This window comes from Lynx canadensis, chromosome B1 (assembly GCF_007474595.2).
Source record: "Lynx canadensis isolate LIC74 chromosome B1, mLynCan4.pri.v2, whole genome shotgun sequence".
NCBI lineage: Eukaryota > Metazoa > Chordata > Mammalia > Carnivora > Felidae > Lynx > Lynx canadensis.
Genome location: NC_044306.2, coordinates 40229506 through 40253229, shown reverse-complemented (window position 1 = coordinate 40253229; position 23724 = coordinate 40229506). Strand labels below are relative to the sequence as shown.

General features: G+C 41.1%; 1 protein-coding gene across 1 annotated transcript in view; it reads left to right on the top strand.

Moving 5' to 3' along the window:
- CHRNB3 (cholinergic receptor nicotinic beta 3 subunit) overlaps positions 1-23724 on the top strand; it is a 31448-nt gene that overhangs the window by 6259 nt on the left and 1465 nt on the right. Inside the window, exons 2-5 of the mRNA XM_030312539.1 lie at positions 2808-2959; positions 4143-4187; positions 21682-21791; positions 22011-22893. Coding sequence (XP_030168399.1) covers positions 2808-2959; positions 4143-4187; positions 21682-21791; positions 22011-22893 — 1190 coding nt within the window. The remainder of the gene's footprint in view (positions 1-2807; positions 2960-4142; positions 4188-21681; positions 21792-22010; positions 22894-23724) is intronic.

The window sequence follows — 23724 nt, the reverse complement described above, 5'->3', positions numbered from 1 at the left end:
TCCAAACACCACTCAGCAAAGTAGCTCCTATGTTGCTGCACAAGGGTGTGCTCAGCAGCCATGATGTGCCAGGCCCCATGGAGCTGGGAGACAGAAGTAAGAAAGGTTTTATGAAGCTGGCATTTTCCAATGGGGCAGATAGACAATAGACAAAGAAACATATAATATGTTCCAGTGCTCCCATGCAAGATAAAGCATCATTAAGGGGATAAAGTGTGAGGAGGGATTTTAGATTGTGTAACCCAGAAGGACCTTTCAAGGAGATGACATTTGAGCAAAGATGGGACAAAATGAAGGAATGAGCATGGATTCCTCTTCAGGTCAAGAGTCTTCCCCAAACAGAAGCCTACAGGCATGTTCTAGAAAGAGCAGATGGACCTGAAGCTCTGGGGAGGAGGGGTGAGGGCAGAGTGGGAGAGGGTAGGGGTCATACAAGAGCCTGGGAAACCATGGCAAGGATGTGAGATGTCTGTCTGCGTTTGATGGGAAGCCATTTGTAGGATTTGGGCAGGAACTTACATAAACCTCTTCTGCCTTTAAGAGCTGGTTCCATCTGCTGAGCAGGAAATGAACTATAAAAGGGGCAAGAGTGGAAGGCAGGAAGAAGGAGCACAAGAATCCAAGAGAGATGATGGAACTTGTGACTCAGGTGGTACCAGTGGAGATGGTGGGAAAGAATCAGAGTTATGATGTATTTTGAAGGAAGTTAAGACCAGATGTGGGGTAGGGAATTCGTGAAGTTTAGCCTGAGCAGGTGAACACTCCATCCCTCAGGAGGCTTCGGGGAATTTCAACTCCTACCTTCCCTCCACTTCCAGTAAGGTTTTGCAGAGTGCTGTCCTGGCAGCCACCCAGCTGACCTGCTCCTTCGTGCTGCTCTGCTTGTTAAGAACTGAAGTATCAAAGTTTGAGAACAGTTAGCTTTTTTTTTTCCAGTTTATTTATTTATTTTGAGAGAGCGAGGGGGAGGGAAGGGGGGAAGGGGCAGAGAGAGAGGGAGAGAGAGAATCCCAAAGAGGCTTTGTGCTGTGCACAAAGATCACGTGAGATCACGACCTGAGCCGAAATCAAGAGTCCAATGCTTAACCGACTGAGCCGCCCAGGCTCCCTGAGAACAGTTAGCTTTTCAGATAACTAAGCACAAACATAAGCTCTCTCCATCACTCATTTGCATTTTCATATACTTTTTGGAACATAAGAGAAAGGGCTGGGAGCAGCCCGAGTATGTAACCCATCTTATTGACACCTCTGTTTACCCCTAGGAGCATTACGAATGGGTTTCAAACTTCCAGTTACAATAATAAATAAAAAATAAATAAGTCACAGAGATGAAAAGTACAGCATAGGGAATATAGTCAATAAGACAGTAATAACATTGTTTGGTGACAAATCATAATTGCACTTACTATGATGAGCACTGAGTATTGTACATAATTGTTGAATCATTATGTTGTATACCTGAAATTAATATACTACTGTAGGTTATTTATGGTTCAATTTTTTTAAAGAAGGGTGCATTTTGAATTGCTACTCCCTTAGTAAAGTGAAGTTCTCGTGTACATACTAGGAATGTTTGCTCTTCTTCCTGCTAAGAATCTTTGGGTTTTACTGGGTAAACTTCGGGGTGTCTGGTGCATGATCATTGCCCATCATGTGTCACTCAGCAGAAGAAAAGGTTTCCTACAGTAAGCCATACAGTGCAGAATGAGTTGTTGTAGGAGATTAATAGGGCACTGGATATATGAAGAAAGGGGCTATATTTAAAACAGCAATAATAACAGCACCTGGGTGGCACAGTCCATTAAGCATCCAACTTTTGATCTCATGGTTCATGAGTTTGAGCCCCCTGTGGGGCTCTGCACTGAGCATGGTGCCTGCTTGGGATTCTCTCTCTCCCTCGCTCTCTGCTTCTCCCATGCTCATTCTCTCTCAAAGTAAATAAGTAAACTTAAAAAAAAAAAACAGCAACAATAAAGCTGCCATGTTTTATGTTTGATAGCATAACACTGAAAAGAAACAAAACGTATCTCTAGACTGCCTTCCTAGACCATTTCTTCAGCCTGAGGGTCAAAGCTTGAAGTTGGGGTGTTTCTTGGGCTCTCAGACATGTAGGGGCGGAGAGGAGTGTTAGAACCTGGTTCTTGACCAGGGAAGGTCTTTGTAAGGGAAGACTTCCTCAGGAGGAAGGAAAAAGAACAGCACAGGGGATGTGGTAGGTGCTCAGTGGATATGTGTGCTCAATGGATACGTGCCAAATGCATGAAAAATGGCCCTGACGTATTCCTGTCATTGGATTATTCATTAAATAGATATAAAATAAGCATGTGCTGTGGGCTGGCACTAGTCTAGGTGCTGGATAAACATCATCAAATAAAATGGATACCATGTCTGCCATCATGGAGCTCAAGGGAAGGACAGATGATGACAGGTATACAACACATTGTGGTAAGGACATGATGGAGCCAGATAGGGTGCAGTAGTGGACGATAGCACAGGGGCAGAGACCATGTCTGTAAGGAGGTGGCATCTCAGGTGAGATGTGAGGTCGAGGGTAAGGGGGTGGCTGTGGGTGATTGTTTGGGGATCAAGGTGCTGACCTCATGGTGGGAAAATCCCATGAGAGAGCAAAGCTCTGGGTAAAGCATAGAATCTACTTTCAGCCATGTGTTGAGGGCATGGGGAATGGTTAGGGAACCCCTGTATATGCAAAGCTGCCTTTGCTGAACACCTGAAGGTTCAGGCCACAGGATGCTAAACCAGCCATTATACTTTTCCCATTAATTCAGGTTTCGCTCATGATCTTACAGCTGCTGCAGGATTCAGTTCAATTGCTGAAAATGAAGACGCCCTCCTCAGACGCTTATTCCAAGGTTATCAGAAATGGGTTCGTCCTGTATTAAATTCTAATGACACCATAAAAGTATATTTTGGATTGAAAATATCTCAGCTCGTGGATGTGGTGAGTAATCCTTGGCACTAAGCTAAAAAGAACATGCATTCCTTAACCTGTTTGTGAATCTAAGACTTTATTTTGTTTTCTTTCCCCATGTCTACCATTTCAATTTTAAAAATAACTTACTGTGAGAGAAAATCTGCCCCAAGAGGCCAGTGAAATGACCCGAGGAAGGAATGAGAAGTGCTGGGGAGTAAATTTTCATTGCGGCACTATGAGTGTGCACCTCTTTGCTGGGGGATGGATATAGTTGTTAAGACAGACATTGTCCCTGGTGGGTTTGCTGAGAACCAGGATGAGCACCCAGGGAGAACAGAGGAGATGGAGAGAAGAGAGAACTGAGCCGAGGGCTCATTAGTGTCCCCTGGGCTGATTCGGTGTCACCCGAACTGCGTGAGGGCTGGCAGGGGTGTCTACAGGGAGAGAGGGCAGACGCTGCCAGCACCCCCGTGAGCGCCTGGTGGCTCAACACCCTCCTGAATCCCCTCAGGATTCCACCTGTTCCCCTGACACCACCCAGACCTTAACATTCTCTGCTCGTTTTCCTGTTGGGCTCCCACTTCTGACATGATTGCGTTCCTGGGAAACCAGTGAACGTTAAGCCAGTTCTGCAAAGTCATTCTGGTGCGGTCCCCGAAGTCCCAGAATAATCGTCTCCTGTTTCCTAAATCCCCTGCCCTACCAGTTGCACACTCACCTACCTCAGCTGACTCAATGCCCAAGGATTCCTTCTAGAAAATCATGCAAAACTGATCTCTGATTTAACTAATATTCATTCTTACTTTGCAGCCTTACCATACTTTCTGGGTTATGCAATTAAAAAAATTTTTTTTTTATTTGAGAGAGAGAGAGAGAGAGAGAGAGAGCGAGCAAGTCAGGAAGAGGGGCAGAGGGAGAAAAAGAGAGAATCCCAAGCAGACTCCACACACAGCACAGAGCCTGATGCAGGACTTGGTCCCACGACCCTGGGATCATGACCTGAGCTGAAATCAAGAGTCAGACACTCAACAAACTAAGACACACAGGCACCCCTGGGTTATGCGATTTTGGATAAATATCACCATAATGAGCTGCTATTTGCTTTAATTATTATTTTTTATTTTAAGCAAAGGGAGGTCTTTCTGACAAAATAAATCTCAAAGACTTCACTTAATTTGAATTTACATTTTTCTAATTGCCATTTTCTTAGGATGAAAAGAATCAACTGATGACAACAAATGTGTGGCTCAAACAGGTAACTGTCAATCCAAGCATGATATCTGCTAACCTAATTATTTCCATTCTTTTCTATTTAGAAAGACTCTAAATAATATTTGAAAAATAATTATCTTACACAGCATATTGGGTTCCTCAGTAAGATATCTGGGAATGGTTAGGAAGGGTCTATTACTTTTCATTTCCTTTTGCAAGAGTGGGAGAGCTGGTCCTGGAGGCTCAAAAGCATGCCCCAAGCAGACTCTGACACGGAGGCCTGGGCACACTCCCTGGCTACTTGGAGTAAGTGGGGAAAGATTGCAGAGCGCAGTTCCCCCCACCCCACCCCCCTGCTTCCTGCACCCCTCCCCCCTCCGTTTAGGGCACTGCAACTGGAGCAGGCAACCAGGGATCTTAAACTGTCCTTCATCCCCACTGGTCCTCCACAGGATGACTCTTCCCCTAATGTTTCCTCTCGCTCCCTTTCTAGAAAGAGAAAACAGGTAGGACAGAACAAAGTGAATTTCAGAACAAAGTAAAGCCTGAAACAAAATAATGAATACATATTTTCCTGGTATAACTAAAAAGGCATTTGTTTTTTGTTTTTAATTTTTTAATGTTTGTTTTTGAGAGTGAGAGAGACAGAGCATGAGTGGGACAGGGGCAGAGAGAGAGGGAGACACAGAATCCCAAGCAGGCTTCAGGCTCTGAGCTGTCAGCACAGAGCCTGACATGGGGCTCGAACTCATGAACCACAAGATCATGACCTGAGCTGAAGTCGGACGCTTAACTGACTGAGCCACCCACGTGCCCCTAAAGGCATTTGTTTTCAAAAGAGGGAACACAAGGAGGGGGGAGAGAGAGAGAGAGAGAGAGAGAGAGAGAGAGAGAAAGCAGGCTCCACACCCAGCATGGAGACGCGAGGCTCAATCTCACAACTCCGAGATCATGATCCAAGCAGAAATAGACGCTTAAGACTTAGCCACCAAGGCACTCCCTCACCCCTGCTTGAACTCACGACCATGAGATTAAGACCTGAGCTGAGATCAAGAGTCGGAGGCCTAACCGACTGAGCCCCCGAGGCACCCCTAAAAAAGGCATTTTGAATTATTTTTAGCTCTCTGCTTAGATGATTGCTTTTAGCTTGATTACAGCCTGTTTCCTAAGCATCTGTTCAGAGGGGCTTGACCTAAAGTTGTCAGGGAATAACTACCCTTCAAAGCCTACTTTTGCACATGTGACATAAAGGACAAAATACTGACACTTCTTTGAAAGGAGGTGAGAAGTTTGGTTTCATTGGTTGTTTTTTGTTGTTATTGTTATTAGCAATTACTCGTTTTTCACTGAATGTCCAGCTATGGCTTATTCTCCCACAGACTTCAAATCTTCCTGGTGAGGATGTCCTAAATATCTCACTTGATGTTAACATACATACATAATATTTTTTGTTTGTTTATATTAAAGTAAGTTAAATACCTATTCAAGTTCAGGAGACATTGTTCAGTTCTGCTAATGGTTTATACGAACAGTGGGTGGAGATTGTAGGAAGATTCCCTTGTCTTCATTTAGTGTCATTATATATCTCCCACCCAAAAACTTTAGTCAGAGCTACAGAATTACTACCATTTTTACTAGTCTCTAGTCTTCCGATTTTTAAACTGGTAGGTATGTTAGCAAGTTATGAAACGAATCTGCGTATTATTTTACATGCAAATAAAAAATGGCCAGAAGAGGGGCGCCTGGGTGGTTCAATCAGTTAAGCACCTGGCTCTTGACTTCGGCTCAGGTCATGATCTCACGGTTTGTGAGTTTGAGCCCTGAGCCAGGCTGTGTGCTGGCAGCTCGGAGCCTGCTTGGGATTTTCTCTCTCTCCCTCTCTCTCTGCCCCTCCTCTGCTTGTGCTCTGCTTCTCTCTCAAAATAAATAAATAAACATGAAAAAAGAATTTTAAATCCAGGAGAAAATAATAAGCCAGTAATGTGGATATAAAAATATTATTTATTTATTTATTTATTTTCAAAACTTTCGAAATCATAAATATTTTTTTAATATATGAAATTTATTGTCAAATTGGTTTCCATACAACACCCAGTGCTCATCCCAAAAGATGCCCTCTCAATGCCCATCACCTACCCTTCCCTCCCTCCCACCCCCCCATCACCCCTCAGTTTATTCTCAGTTTTTAAGAGTCCCTTATGCTTTGGCTCTCTCCCACTCTAACCGCTTTTTTTTTCCTTCCCCTCCCCCATGGGTTTCTGTTAAGTTTCTCAGGATCCACATAAGAGTGAAAACATATGGTATCTGTCTTTCTCTGTATGGCTTATTTCACTTAGCATCACACTCTCCAGTTCCATCCGCATTGCTACAAAGGGCCATATTTCATTCTTTCTCATTGCCACGTAGTACTCCATTGTGTATATGAACCACAATTTTTTTATCCATTCATCAGTTGATGGACATTTAGGCTCTTTCCATAATTTGGCTATTGTTGAGAGTGCTGCTATAAACATTGGGGTACAAGTGCCCCTATACATCAGTACTCCTGTACCCCTTGGGTAAAGTCCTAGCAGTGCTATTGCTGGGTCATAGGGTAGGTCTATTTTTAATTTTTTGAGGAACCTCCACACTGTTTTCCAGAGTGGCTGCACCAATTTGCGTTCCCACCAACAGTGCAAGAGGGTTCCCGTTTCTCCACATCCTCTCCATCCTCTATAGTCTCCTGATTTGTTCATTTTGGCCACTCTGACTGGCATGAGGTGATATTTGAGTGTGGTTTTGATTTGTATTTTCCTGATGAGGAGCGATGTTGAGCATCTTTTCATGTGCCTGTTGGCCATCTGGATGTCTTCTTTAGAGAAGTGTCTATTCATGTTTTCTGCCCATTTCTTCACTGGATTATTTGTTTTTTGGGTGTGGAGTTTGGTGAGCTCTTTATAGATTTTGGATACTAGCCCTTTGTCCGATATGTCATTTGCAAATATCTTTTCCTATTCCATTGGTTGCCTTTTAGTCTTGTTGATTGTTTCCTTTGCTGTGCAGAAGCTTTTTATCTTCATGAGGTCCCAATAGTTCATTTTTGCTTTTAATTCCCTTGCCTTTGGGGGATGTGTCAAGTAAGAAATTGCTGCGGCTGAGGTCAGAGAGGTCTTTTCCTGCTTTCTCCTCTAGGGTTTTGATGGTTTCCTGTCTCACATTCAGGTCCTTTATCCATTTTGAGTTTATTTTTGTGTATGTGTAAGAAAGTGGTCTAGTTTCATTCTTCTGCATGTTGCTGTCCAGTTCTCCCAGCACCATTTGTTAAAGAGACTGTCTTTTTTTCCATTGGATATTCTTTCCTGCTTTGTCAAAGATGAGTTGGCCATACTTTTGTGGGTCTAGTTCTGGGGTTTCTATTCTATTCCATTGGTCTATGTGTCTGTTTTTTGTGCCAATACCATGCTGTCTTGATGATTACAACTTTGTAGTAGAGGCTAAAGTCTGGGATTGTGATGCCTCCTGCTTTGGTCTTCTTCTTCAAAATTACTTTGTCTATTCGGGGCCTTTTGTGGTTCCATATGAATTTTAGGATTGCTTGTTCTAGCTTCGAGAAGAATGCTGGTGCAATTTTGATTGGGATTGCTTGAATGTGTAGATAGCTTTGGGTAGTATTGACATTTTGACAATATTTATTCTTCCAATCCATGAGCACGGAATGTTTTTCCATTTCTTTATATCTTCTTCAATTTCCTTCATAAGCTTTCTATAGTTTTCAGCATACAGATCTTTTACATCTTTGGTTAGATTTATTCCTAGGTATTTTATGCTTCTTGGTGCAATTGTGAATGGGATCAGTTTCTTTATTTGTCTTTCTGTTGCTTCATTATTAGTGTATAAGAATGCAACTGATTTCTGTACATTGATTTTCTATCCTGCGACTTTGCTGAATTCATGTATCAGTTCTAGCAGACTTTTGGTGGAGTCTATCGGGTTCTCCATGTATATTATCATGTCATCTGCAAAAAGTGAAAGCTTGACTTCATCTTTGCCAATTTTGATGCCTTTGATTTCCTTTTGTTGTCTGATTGCTGATGCTAGCACTTCCAACACTATGTTAAACAACAGCGGTGAGAGTGGACATCCCTGTCGTGTTCCTGATCTCAGGGGGAAAGCTCTCAGTTTTTCCCCATTGAGAATGATATTAGCTGTGGGCTTTTCATAAATGGCTTTCATGATGTTTAAGTATGTTCCTTCTATCCCGACTTTCTCGAGGGTTTTTATTAAGAAAGGATGCTGAATTTTGTCAAATGCTTTTTCTGCATCGATTGACAGGATCATATGGTTCTTATCTTTTCTTTTATTAATGTGATGTATCACGTTGGTTGATTTGTGAATGTTGAACCAGCCCTGCATCCCAGGAATGAATCCCACTTGATCATGGTGAATAATTCTTTTTATAAGCTGTTGAATTTGATGTGCTAGTATCTTATTGAGAATTTTTGCATCCATATTCATCAGGGATATTGGCCTGTAGTTCTCTTTTTTTACTGGATCTCTATCTGGTTTAGGAATCAAAGTAATACTGGCTTCATAGAATGATTCTGGAAGTTTTGCTTCCCTTTCTATTTTTTGGAATAGCTTGAGAAGGATAGGTATTATCTCTGCTTTAAATGTCTGGTAGAATTCCCCTGGGAAGCCATCTGGTCCTGGACTCTTATTTGTTGGGAGATTTTTGATAACTGATTCAATTTCTTCGCTGGTTATGGGTCTGTTCAAGCTTTCTATTTCCTCCTGTTTGAGTTTTGGAAGTGTGTGGGTGTTTAGGAATTTGTCCATTTCTTCCAGGTTGTCCAGTTTGTTGGCATATAATTTTTCATAGTATTCCCTGATAATTGCTTGTATTTCTGAGGGATTGGTTGTAATAATTCAATTTTCATTCATGATTTTATCTATTTGGGTCATCTCCCTTTTCTTTTTGAGAAGCCTGGCTAGAGGTTTATCAATTTTGTTTATTTTTTCAAAAAACCAACTCTTGGGGCACCTGGGTGGCTCAGTCGGTTAAGTGTCCGACTTCAACACAGGTCACGATCTTGCAGTCTGTGAGTTCGAGCCCCGCGTCGGGCTCTGGGCTGATGGCTCAGAGCCTGGAGCCTACTTCGGATTCTGTGTCTCCCTCTCTCTCTGCCACTCCCCCATTCATGCTCTGTCTCTCTCTGTCTCAAGAATAAATAAACGTTAAAAAAATTAAAAAAAAAAACCAACTCTTGGTTTCATTGATCTGCTCTACAGTTTTTTTAAATTCTATATTGTTTATTTCTGCTCTGATCTTTATTATTTCTCTTCTGCTGCTGGGTTTAGGGTGTCTTTGCTGCTCTGCTTCTATTTCCTTTAGGTGTGCTGTTAGATTTTGTATTTGGGATTTTTCTTGTTTCTGGAGATAGGCCTGGATTGCAATGTATTTTCCTCTCAGGACTGCCTTTGCTGCATCCCAAAGCATTTGGATTGTTGTATTTTCATTTTCGTTTGTTTCCATATATTTTTAAATTTCTTCTCTAATTGCCTGGTTGACCCATTCAGTCTTTAGTAGGGTGTTCTTTAACCTCCATGCTTTTGGAGGTTTTCCAGACTTTTTCCTGTGGTTGATTTCAAGCTTCATCGCGTTGTGGTCTGAAAGTATGCATGGTATGATATCAATTCTTGTATATTTATGAAGGGCTGTTTTGTGACCCAGTATGTGATCTATCTTGGAGAATGTTCCATGTGCACTCGAGAAGAAAGTATATTCTGTTGCTTTGGGATGCAGAGTTCTAAATATATCTGTCAAGTCCATCTGATCCAATGTATCATTCAGGGCCTTTGTTTCTTTATTGACCATGTGTCTAGATGATCTATCCATTGTTGTAAGTGGGGTATTAAAGTCCCCTGCAATTACCACATTCTTGTCAATAAGGTTCCTTATGTTTGTGAGTAATTGTTTTATATATTTGGGGGCTCCTGTATTCGGCGCATAGACATTTTAATTGTTAGTTCTTCTTGATGGATAGACCCTGTAATTATTATATAATGACCTTCTTTATCTCTTGTTACAGCCTTTAATTTAAAGTCTAGTTTGATATAAGTATGGCTACTCCAGCTCTCTTTTGACTTCCATTATAAAAATACGATTTAAATAAGCATATTTTTTCTATGTACCCGTCTCTTTCCTCAGCGATGTATTCCACGTTTGCAAGTTACAGGCTGTGGAATTCACAGGTATTTTGAATTAATAAAAATCAGTAAGAAGTGTTGTATTCGGGCTTGCGGGGGAGAGAATAAAAACTTTTAAAGTGCAGATAGGTTTAAGAAGTTAACAGAAATAAAACAAAAAAACCTCTCACTGCTTCACACACATGCCCTTCTCCAACTGCTCCTTGAGATTAAACTTTTATTAATCTTTCACATAAAACAGTGGTCCAGGGGCTCTTGGCCTTTAATATTAGTACTTTTCACTTTTCTTGAGGTTTTGAAAACATGAGCTCATTTCAGTGAGAGACAACAAGAAGTCACAGCTCCTCTGACCTTAGCCACGACTTTGGAAATGACTTCCAGCAGAGTTAGGCCACCAGCATCATCGTGGCCTGGTGAATGCCTCCAGGTCAACACAGAGTCAAAACCTAAAAATCTCCAATACCCAAAACAGAGCAAGAGAAATCGTAGGAGTGGGGCAAGCTGACACTCACAAAAGCCAGCCTGCTGACTTAGGTTCCATTTTTTAGAAGTCGCAATAATACTAGACTTTTTCTCAATAAAGTATAGTGGCACACAGTGTCACATTAGTTTCAGGTGTACAGCATCGTAATCCGACAAGCCTATACCTTATGCTATGTTCACAAATGCAGCTACCGTCTGTCACCATGCAAAGCTATTACAGTACCATTGACCATATTCCCCATGCTGTAGTTTTTATCCCCGTGACTTATTCATTCCATAACTGGAAGTCTGTATCTCCTACACTGCTTCACCCTTTTTGCCTAACCCCCCCACCCCCCTCCCCTCAGGCAACCATCACTTTGTTCTCTGGATCTGGATCTGTTTCAGCTTTTTTGTTTGTTCGTTTTTTAGATTCCACATATAAGTGAAATCACATGGTATTTGTCTCTCTCCATCTGATTTATTTCACTTAGCATTATATTCTCAAGTCCACCATGTAGCAAGACCTCATTCTTTTTTATGGCTGAGTAATATTCCATTGTGTATATATACCACACCTTCTTTATCTATTCATTTATTGATTGACCTTTGGGTTTCCATATCTTGGCCATTGTAAATAATGTTGCAATAAACATAGGGGTGCATATATCTTTTTAAATTAGTGTTTTCATTTTCTTTGGGTAAATACCTGATCATCTGATACTTCTATTTTTAATTTTTTGAGGAACCTCCACACTGTTTTTCACAGTGGCTGCACTAGTTTACATTTCTACCAACAGTGCATGAGGGTTCCCTTTTTTCCACATCCTCGCCAGTACTTCCTATTTCTTGTCTATTTAATTTTAGCCAGAGAATAATGGACTTTTATTGCATTTGATTTGCAAAAGGTTGTCATCTCTCTTCTCTCATTTACATTTCTCAACCACTCGGAGTTAGCAAGGCAGGTATCACATTACCCCTGCCTACAGAGACAGAAGGTTCTAGTGATTGATCTGGCTGGAATCTCAGTTTCCCCGGTTGCGGTCTTCTCTGCTATATCCAGCCTCTGCACTAAACATTAAGCCCTGCTTCTGAATCATGGGAAAAGCCAAAGTATGAGAAACCTCTGTGCATTTCATTGAACCACAGAGAATATTATCATAGCTATCCTGCTCGCACAGATTGGATTGGGAGTGCAATGTCATGTACATGCCACGTATGGCACAAACACTATGGGAGCAAAAAGGAAAGATGAACTCTACAGCATGGTGGCAGGCAGGGAGGCTGCATGGAATAGGAGGCACTTAACTCCATCAGGCTGTGATCTACATTTTTATTTTTTAATTTTTAAATTCTTATTTATTTATCACAGTTTATTTATTTTGGGAGAGAGAAGGAGGGAGAGCATGAGTGCACATGTGTGAGTAGGGGAGGGGCAGAGAGAGAGGGAGAGAGAGAATCCTAAGCAGGCTCTGCTCTGTCAGCACAGAGCCTGACAAGGAGCCCAACACAGGGCCCAAAATCACGAACCTGTCTGATGACCTGAGCCGAAATCAATAGTTGGATGCTTAACCAACTAAGCCACGCCGGCGCCCCACTTTTTTTTTAAGATTTTATTTTTAAGTGATCTGTACACCCAACATGGGGCTCGAACCCACAACTTGAGATCAAGAGTTGTACACTCCATGGACTGAGCCAACCAGGCTCCCCTAGCTCTTTAAAACTAAAAAGGTAAAAGAAAGATAAAGGATAAAAGAAAAGAGATGGTAAAAACAAGATAAAAATGATGTTAAAAAAAAAAGCTACTATTGGTGTTACACACAGATCTCAGTTTCAGAGTAGCTAATAATCATCCCTAAGATTTATTGAGCACTTCCTAAGTGCTGGGTTGTTCTGCTTGGGTTGTCATAGGAATAAACTCCTGTAATTCTCACAGCCGCCTATGAGGTAGGTTCTAGGATGAATTGAACTGACTTGGCCAAGGTTAGGCATTGTTAAGTGAAGTCTGGCTAACGTGGAGAAATCCTCCCTTGCCTCAGACGAGGGAGCTGATGGAAGATGTCCAGTTCTTCTCTTAGCGCTGCTCCTGTGGAGACTAGTTCCTAGTCCTTGGCTTTCCATGTCTCAACTGCTGGGACATCTGATGGTCTAGAAGGGCATTTAGGAGAGAATGAAGTAAGGATTCACTCGATCTGCCATTCATTCCACAGGGTCTATTGAGAGCCTGCCAGATGTCAGCCACGCTGCTAGATGCCAGGGAAGAAGAAGAGTAAAATACAGCCCTGCCTTCAAGGAGAGGACATAGTGTTAGTTGTGTAAAAAATAATGACTGTAATATGATAAACACCATAAGGAAAATCTACATAAGTACTGTGTCATTACACAAATGACAGTGAGACAGGGAGAAAATCAGGGAGAGCTTCCAAGGGAGGAGATATTTAAGTTAGGTCTTACAGGATCTATAGAAGTTCTGCAAGCCAAAAAGGTGCAGAAGTCATGAGCTTTTCCCAAGCACAGAACTACCCCAATCTCACACCAGAGCAAACTGACAGGAAACTCTCTCCAGTCACCCCCGTATACCTCGCTCAAAATAAAGACAAAAGTGATGAAAGCCTCTCCTTTTCTCCTGTCCCTCTCGGACACGGAAAGATGCTCCCTGATTCATATCACAGAGAGAATAAAATTCTACCTACTTAGGAGAAAATCACATCTCAGGGCAGCTTCCACAACTGAAATGCTTGTTTTTTTTTTTGTTGTTTTTTTTTTTAATGCAGTTCTTCTGTCTTGTCTACTATTTCCGTTACTTTCCTCTGGTATATTTAGACATTTTTCCTCCATCCTCTCAACCAAAGACCTTTGTCAAGCACAAATTTAGCGACATCCTGAGAAAGTCCTCTATGGGGAGCTATTTTTATTTTATTGATTTTATTTTGGAAACTCATTTGTCTCCCTCCTTTCTACTTCCAGAGAGTAATCAAAACCCTATAAATCATAAATAGATTATTAACACCAACTCACTAAGACTACACAAGAAAGTACTTAGTGCCAAGGTTAGGAAAACTGCACTGCAAGCACCTTAAAGGTAATGGAAAAATGAAACCACCCTTTCTTTACTGATAAAGAGTTGAGCCCTTGGCCTAAATATTATCATGTGAATAATTACTATGACAACAGATGTCAAATTCACTCACCCAAGAAGCATTTACTGAGCACCTACTATGCACTGGGCACAGTGTAACATGCTGGGCTAGTCACTGTTGGGTGTACGCACCAATAGGACAGTAAGATTCTGAGTGAGTAGCTGAGAAGAGTTTTCTGTTCTACCCCCTTTGTCTTCCCGAGGAAAATAAAACCACCTGAATGTCTGCCAAGGCCAACATCTCAAACTAGCCTTGTTTCTCCAACAGCTGATTCCTGTTTTAGATCAACAAAAAGTTCAGCAAACACATGAAGGCTTTATGGGATAGATCCCTGGAGCTAGTCTTTGAGAAGAAATCGGAAACCAACCTGCTATCGAAGGGACAGCCTTGCTGTAAAGGTCAGGGAGATCTTCCCAAAGTCTGATCATTTTCCACAACTTGCAATGGCATGTTTTCAAGTCTGTGGATTTATCTCTGACCTTCTTTCCTCAGCATCTTCTTTTCCTTTTTTCTCTACAGCCTCACTCTGGCCTTAGCAAAGGAGGCAAGCTTGGTCTTCTTGGTCAAGTGGACCCTGACTAAGAACTGAGCAGGAATTAGGAGTTAGGAATCAGAAATCCTGCTCTGTAAACTTGGGCAAGTCATTTTGTCTCTCTGACCCTCAATCTCTTCATCTGTAAAATAGAGGCAATGCCTAGTTCCTGGGTTGTTAAGAGGTTAAATGAGATCATATGTGTGAATGTGACTGGTACCTTCTCTGGCGTGTAGTAGGGACTCAATAAATTTCATTTCTTGCTGCCACCTTTGTAGGCTTTTTCATCCTTAATGACAAATCCTGTTTCTTAGCCTTAACAACTCATGGATATAATGGGAATGTGGGACACATAATGTGTCATGTTGTTATCTTTAAGGTTAAAATGAATCAACTTTAGCTTGGTTTTAAGAATTTCACACCTGGGTGGCTCAGTCGGTTGAGAATCTGACTCTTGATTTTGGCTCAGGTCATGATCTCACAGTTTGTGAGTTCAAGCCCCATGTCAAGCTCTGCACTGACAGTGCCTGCTTGGGTTTCTCTCTCTCTCTCTCTCTCTCCCCCTCCTCCACTCATGCTGTCTGTCTGTCTCTCTCTCTCTCTTTCTCTCAAAACAAATAAATAAATTAAAAAAAAAAAGAATTTCACACCTGACTTTAAGATAATTGAAGATCCCAGGGATGCCTCAGGGGCTACAAATCAAGGCATTATTTGTTCCTTACTACCTCCTGGTCTTAGTATTAAACTAAGAATAACTAGGAGATTATTTCTGTAGTAAAAAAGTCTTTAGGAGCACCTGGGTGTGTCAGTCAGTTAAGTGTCCAACTTCAGCTCAGGTCACAATCTTGTGGTCTGTGAGTTTAAGCCCCGTGTCGGGCTCTGTGCTGACAGCTCAGAGCCTGGACCCTGCTTCGGATTCTGTGTCTCCCTCTCTCTCTGTGCCTCCCCTGCTCTCTCTCTCTCTCTCAAAAATAAATAAACATTAAAAAATGTAAGTTTTCGACTTACATTTAAATGAAATTTGGTGCTGGATACTAGCTAGATATTTATGACTGCTATTTCAGATAATGTATGTAAGAAAGGACAAGGGAATGTACATGATATGGATTTGAAATTGCACTGTTCAGAATTAAGAAAGTTTTTTTCCATTTTTTTCTTAGTCACAGATTAACTTTGATATTTGGCCCTGACATACCCCGTGCTCTCCCGTTTTCTGCAATGACACAGCTCTCAGCCTGGGAACTGACTACTTCAAGGTAGAGCTGATGTTTGTAAAGGGCTTTGAGAATCTTGGCCAGGTCGTGCTATATGAACATAGGATATTATTTCTAAGCCCTTACTATAAGAAGGGAGAGACAGGAGATTAGTCTCCAGTTGCCCCCAGGATTTCAGACAGAGCAGGAAGTGACCAGAAAGCCTCAGACCTCTCTAGCAAGATAGAGGACGGGGGGGGGGGGGGGGGGCTCTGAATCCTCACCCTGACACTGCTGACTCAGCACATGTCTTCTTCTTCCTGGGGCATGGGGCACTGTCAGCATCGTGATGGACACACATCTTGGTAGAAATCCAGGGAACCTCTCCAGATGGATGTGTCAGGGAGAACATTCTGATTTCCCAGGTCTGGTTACAGAAGGACACCCCGTAAGGGGTACAACCAGTACAGGACAGTACAAGTGGAGGATTCAGGGCTTCTGACTCTAGTCCAGTGCTCTTTCTCTTCCAGATACTCCAAGGTAAGCAGTCACCAAGAGTCCCAGCTAGTCCCTTTCTCCTTACTGGTCAGAAACAAAACCTAAATCACTGTAGATCGCTTTATGTGCTCCTCGAGGATTCAACGCATCCCTTACTCATCGTTCGTTCACCCCTGCCCCAGGTGGGAGCCCACACCCTCCTACTTCTCCCTAACCCACACCACCACTCACGGCTGCTCCCTCCCTTTCGGTCTCAGCTTTAAAGGTGGTCTGCTCAGAACTGCCTCCCCTGTCCATCCTGTGGTTCGCTATCATTATACCCAAACGGCAGTGCCTTCTTGTGTGAGGCAGCCCCAGGCCGGGAGCACATGACAGTGGTGTGTTCAGCCTTGGGTACTTGTGGAATGCATTAATTCCCCGCAAACTGTGAGCCCAATGAACCACTACCACTCTGTTATCTCTGGCCACAGATGTTTATCTTGTGGTTGGAGGTCCAGTTAAGCAACACAAACCCTTCTGACTGAAAAGTCCCTCACCCTAGGGCATGCCCCAGTTCCCTTAGAATGGTTTGTAAAACCAGTTATTTGTTTGGTGGGGTTTGCATGAAGGCAGGGGCCCCAGAATTGTAGCTATCCACCTTCTCTGCAAAGTGGAAGCGGGCATAAGAAAAGACAGCTGTGCCTGGAGGAGAGAGGAACCTGGATCCAAGAAGCAGGCAAGTTTGTTCCCAGCAATCTTTATGCTCCAAATGGAGGAAGAGTGAGATTGGACTTGGTGGCTGAGCTCACCAACATCGTCCACTCAAGACGGAGCTAGCACGTAAAAGCACAGTCCCAGCCAATCTGTCTCTTTGTGTCTGTCCCTGGGACTCACTGCCTGCCTGAGACCTGCTCAGATTCTCCCAGGATCACCTGAGAACCTTTTAGTTGCAAGTGACAGAGAATGCAACCCAAACTGGCATAAGCAAAAATAGAACGTATTGGCTTTCACAACCTGGAAAGTCCAGGGACAAGCCTAGCTCTACATGCAGCTTGATCCAGGGACTCAAGCAATATTCCTGGGGCCCAGCGTTCCCTCTGTGTGTCTCTGGGCTCCTCGTCCTCTGGGTTGACCCCATTCTCATCTCAGCCCTCCTCTAATGGCAGCAAGGTGGCCATATGAGCTCCAGCCTCAAAGTGCTTCCTGTGTTCAAGTTCAAGTTCTCTTTCAAGAAAGAGAAAGGCCAGCCTCTTTTCCAGTGGTTCCAGAGGATGCATGGTATGTCATTGTTTCCAACTTGGTTACCTGCTGTCCCTGATCACCGTGGGCAGGTGTGAGGTACAGCCCCATTTCTGGGCCAGAAAGAAGAGTCAGATCCACCCCCAGCTGGTGGGTGACAGTGCAGTGAGGTGGTTCTCCATGAGGAAATGGGGGGTGCTCTTACCGGGAGAAGGGCAGGTGAATTGGAGGCAGCAGGCAATACATATCGACTTTATTTCTTAGTTCATTGTTCTCCTCTTTCTGTGAAGATCTCTTGACATGCCACTTCCTCCTCGAACAAAGCCTTGCATAAGTAGAAGTCAGCCAAAGGCTTCTGTTATTACAGTTCATCTTCATTCCATAATTTCTCTCCCCGTTTGTCACCCAACTTGAACACTGTGTAACATGCTTATTTGTATAATTCCTCCACCTTTTGTCAGATATTTTACCAGTAAGGCCAACTTTTCTGTTTTTATTGTCTTCATTTTCTTTTTTTACCAGAGGAAAATATGGAATAAAGCTAGTTTTAGCCTGAGTACAGAGTCAATAAGCTTTATAGCTATCAGCTATATATCTCTCTTAAAAAACAGAAAACAAAAAAAAACAACCAAAAAAATGAAATACTTAGGTATAAGTCTAAATATGTATGGGGTCTGTAAGTTGAAACTACAAAACACTGATTTAAAAACATCAAAGAAGACCCAAATAAATGGAGAGAGAAATGATATTTCTGGATCAGAAAACTCATATTATGATGTCTGTTCTCCCCCAATCAATCTATAGATTCAAGTCAATCATAATTAAAATTTCAGAAGGATTTTTCTTGTTGATAGCAACAAACTGATTTAAATTTTTTTAAGTTTATTTATTTATTTTGAGAGAAAGAAAGAGAGAGAGAGAGAGAATGAGTGGAGGAGAGGCAGAAAGAGAGGGGGACAGAGGATCTGAAGTGGGCTCCGTGCTAACAGCAGAGTCCAATGCAGGGCTTGAACTCACGAACTGTGAGATTATGACCTGACCTGAGTCGGTTGCTTAACTGACTGAGCCAGCCATTCAGGTGCCCCTGATTTAAAGATTTATATGGAAAAGCAAAGGAATTCGAATAGCCAAAACAATTTTGAAAAAGGAGAATACAGTTGGAGGACTCACATTACATGATTTCAAAACTTACTAGAAAGCAATGGAGATTAAGAGAGTGTAGTACCAGGGAAAGGAGAGACACAGATTAATGAAATGGAACAAAGAACTCATAAATAGACCCATGCACATATACAGTTAATTGATTTTTGACAAATGTGCAAAGGTAATTCAATAGAGAATGTTTAATCTTTTCAACAAAAGGTGCAGAAGCAATTGGACATCCACATGTGAAAAAACTCAAAAACCTCATTCTATATTCACATCACAATAAAAAAAAATTAACCCCAAATAAGGATTTAGATCTAAATGTAAAACCCAAAAAACTGCAAAATTTCTAGAAGAAAATATAGGAGAAATCTTTGTGAGTTAGGCAAATATTTCTTAGATATGACATAATTCCTAAAAAATAAAATTGGTAAAATAAGCTTCATCAAAGTGTAGAACATCTGTCTTATGAAAGACACTGTTTAGAGAATTAAGAAACCACAGACTGTGGGAAAATATTTGCAAATCAAATATTTGATGAAGGGCTCTTATCCAGAATATATAAAAGAAGTCTAAAAACTCAGTAATAAGAAAACAAACAGCTTGATTAAAAAATATGCCAAAGATTTAACAGCCACTTCACCAAATAAGATATATGGGTGACAAGCACACGAAGAGATGTTCAACATCATTAGTCATTAGGAAAATGCATATTAAGAACCATAATGAGATACCATTTCATAACTATTATAATCAAAATAAAAACTGAGGCAATACCAAGTACTGGAGAAGACTAAAGAACTAGAACTCTCATACATTGCTAGTGGGAATGTTAAATGATACAGTCACTCTGAATATATATATATATAAATATATATATATATATATAATACATATATAAAAATATAATACTCTTATTATATGGCCCAACCATCCCACTCCTGGGTATTTACCCAAGAGAAAGAAAGAATGTTTTTCACTCAAAAAACTGCACAAAATATTTATAGGGACTTCATTTGTAATCATTAAAAACTGGAAGAATCCAGGGGCTCCTGAGTGGCTCAATCGGTTAAGCATACAACTTTGGCTCAGGTCATGATCTCACAGTTTGTGAGTTCAAGCCCCATGTCAGGCTCTGTGCTGACATCTCAGAGTCTGGAGCCTGCTTCAGATTCTGTGTCTCCCTCTCGCTCTCTGCCCCTCTCCCACTCACCCTTTGTCTCTGTCTCTCTCAAAAATAAATAAACATTAAAAAAATTTTTTTTTTAAACTGGAAGAATCCAAATACCCTTCCTGGAGAAGGATAATAAATTGTGGTATTTTCATACAAGGGAATACTACTCACTAATAAAAATGAACAAATCACACACACAAAAAATGAACAAAGCACTAATATAACATAGAAGAATCACAAATACATTATGGTCAATAAAAGCAATCTGTATTGAAAGGCTCTCTCCTGTATGATTTCATTTATATGACCACAGGCAACATTATAGGATCAGAAACTAGATCTGTGGTTTCCAGGGGTTGGGAATGGGAGAGTGGATTACAAAGGAGCAACACGAGTAACACTTTTTGGGCAACAGAGCCGTTCTTGTGTCTTGATGGCATCAGTGATTATACAACTGTTTGCATAGAACACCATACACAAAAAGGGTGAATTTTATTGTACGTAAATTTTTGAGAAGTAAGCCAAGTGAGAGGGAAACAAAAAAATGCTACTCTGGGTTCCCTTGAACATTTCTGAGATTCAGACCTGCTGCTGGTGGTACAAGTCTCCTTAGCAGGAGACAAATTATTCATAGGAAGGAAAATGCACTTGCTTTTCAAAACAGGCAGAGGAAGAGTAAAAAGAGAGAAGCCTGTGAGTACCAAGTAAACATGGTAAATACTTTATTAGTTTGGGCTCTTAAACTGTCAATCTTCATATACATGGGTTTCCATAAATAGTCACGCAATCTTTTATCCTTTAGCTTGTAGCTTTTTAATGAGCCATATCCTTTTAAATTTGTTTTCCAAGGATCAAGCCTCACAAATATTGTCTCAGATAGACAATGTCTCACCTGGAGTGTACAGTCTCATACTTTTTCAGGCATCATGCATATTTCAATATGTTACCATCTAGTGAAGTTGCCCATCTGCTGTCTCCTGATTTTTTAATGACAACATTGGCATCACTGGGCTCCAGGAAGCCTCACACTGGGCAGGCACACCCTTGAAATTTTCTGAAATGTCGTTTCATATTATCTGAAATGTCGTTTCATATTTCAAATTTCATTACTCAACTGTCTACATGAGGGACAATGGGATAGAAGAATTTAATTTTCAGGTCAGATTTCATAAGATTCTGGATCCAAAATCTTTTTAAGAAAGTCCACTTCTGCTGTAATTGGATCATCCATACATCATCCTCTTGACCTTCATAAGCCAATCAATTAATGGTCAGGTTTGTTAATCTGGGTCCATTAGCTCCTGTAAAGCATGCTAAATGATTTCATTGTATTATGAGGAAAAATATGTAAGTATGTGAGGAAAAATATGTAAGTATCTGGAGGCTAACAATATTAGGAATATAATTTAAAACTGTAATTGAGTGGTCACAAAATAAATTCAGATCAGAACTTAAAAGGAAATTCTTGGAAAATATATTTTCATTGGGATACAGTTATGTTATCAAGACTAATCAGTGGATACTGGATGTTTCATATTAACATACTGGGTGGATGTTTGTCCAAGACTCGAGTGATATTAAAAATTGTTTGTATCCATTTTCATGAGATTAAAATATTCCTGGGCCAACTCTTCTAGAATAGACTGAGTTAGATCTATCATTGCTTTTCTTTTGTTTCTTAAGAGAAAATAGGCTGAAAAAATAGATCACCAATCAATGGTGTTTGTTGCTCAGACTCTCCATTGGGAAGTAGATATGGCAATTTTGGAAATCCCAGGTAGGAGGGCTGTGTGGGCCTGGGCAAGATCAGAGGTCAGTTGGGCTCAACCTGTATCTTGAGCTACAGATAAGGTCGTAAGATCTAAAATGGATGAATTTCTCTGTTTTAAATAAAGCACTGGATTAGTAAATTCACATAAACTTGAAGATTCCAAAGTCTAATACACTGAATTTTCAGACTAAAATTTCGGTATGCTAATTTAATGCAGGAGTGGACAGACCACAAGTTACGTTGGAACCCTGATGAATATGGTGGAATTCGTTCAATTAAAGTTCCATCAGAATCTCTCTGGCTTCCTGACATAGTTCTCTTTGAAAAGTAAGTATCCCAGAAGAAACATACACTGGTCAGATTAGGACTAGAGATGGCAAAGCCTGATTCTGGCAAAATGATTAAGAGAAACGTACAGATTTAAGAAGAGAACTGATTCTTTTTGAAATATTGTTTGACACCGTAGTAGTAGTAAAGTAATAAATACAAATAGTAGAGGGGTGGGCAAAACCCCAACTCATTAGTGTCCAACTGTTTTTACCACAGTGCAGATGGACGTTTCGAAGGCTCCCTCATGACCAAAGTCATAGTGAGATCTAATGGCACCGTCATTTGGACCCCTCCAGCCAGTTACAAAAGTTCATGCACCATGGACGTCACGTTTTTTCCATTCGACCGGCAGAACTGCTCCATGAAGTTTGGATCCTGGACTTACGATGGTACCATGGTTGATCTCGTTTTGATAAATGAAAATGTTGACAGAAAAGACTTCTTCGATAATGGAGAGTGGGAAATACTCAATGCCAAAGGGATGAAGGGCAACAGGAGAGATGGCACCTACTCCTATCCGTTCATCACTTACTCCTTTGTTCTGCGCCGCCTTCCCCTGTTCTACACCCTCTTCCTGATAATCCCCTGCCTGGGGCTGTCTTTTCTGACAGTGCTCGTGTTCTATTTGCCTTCTGATGAAGGAGAAAAGCTTTCGCTATCAACCTCTGTTCTGGTTTCCCTGACAGTTTTTCTTCTAGTAATTGAGGAAATAATCCCATCTTCCTCAAAAGTCATTCCTCTCATTGGGGAGTACCTGCTGTTCATAATGATTTTCGTTACCCTGTCGATTATTGTTACTGTTTTCGTGATTAATGTTCACCACAGATCTTCTTCGACTTACCATCCCATGGCCCCCTGGGTTAAGAGACTCTTTCTACAAAAACTTCCTAAATTGCTTTGTATGAAGGACCACATGGATCGCTACTCTTTCCCAGACAAAGATGAGAGCCAACCAGTGGTGAAAGGTAAAGTTCTAGAAAAAAGGAAACAAAGACAGATTAGTGATGGAGAAAAAGTTCTTGTTGCTTTCTTGGAAAAGGCTGCTAATTCCATTAGATACATTTCAAGGCATGTGAAGAAAGAGCATTTTATCAACCAGGTGAGTACGCTGGTATTCATTACACTGCTGCCATTGAAATGTGCAAGAACCAATATTCTCACATCTATTTACAATAAAATACTGTCATTTTTAAAATGTGACATTATTAGCTGTCTGCATTTCACGTGTAAAATGTAAAACAAGCCCTGACATGAATAAAAATTTTAGTATGGATCTTTAGGAAGCAGTTCACAGAAACAGAATGGGCAAAAAAGAAGCAAGTATAGATTAAGCACCATCCCTTATAATTAGACTTGACTCTATTTAAAATAATGTTTTATGTTTATTTTTGAGAGAGAGAGAGTGAGCAGGGGAGGGGTAGAGAGAGGGGGACAAAGGATCTGAAGCAGGCTCTGTGCTGATATCAAGGAGCCCAACTCGGGGCCTGAACTCATGAACTGTGAGATCATGACCTGAGCCGAAGTCGGACGTTCAACCGACAGAGCCACCCAGGCGCCCCTATTTAAAATAATTTAATTTTACATTTTAAATTGGTTATCCTGGTCTCTGGTAATTTACCTCTCATTTTTAGTTCAATGGTGGTTATTTCTAGCCATAGTATTTGGAAATAAAAGAACAGAATTAGACTTCGGGATTAATGTAAATATACAATGTTCCAACAGATATTTTGGTGAGGGAAAAGGGTGTGGTTATTTGGCTAACATTAAAAAAAAAAAGTGTGGCACGAGTGTGGATTTCATACTCAAAACAGTTCTGGATTCAGATCTTACCTGATGCTTAAAACAAATTTTAAGACAATTTGTAGGGTTCAATTATTTTACTCTAAAATAAGTGCAAATTAGTGCTAAGAGCCTGATCCCATAAACAAAA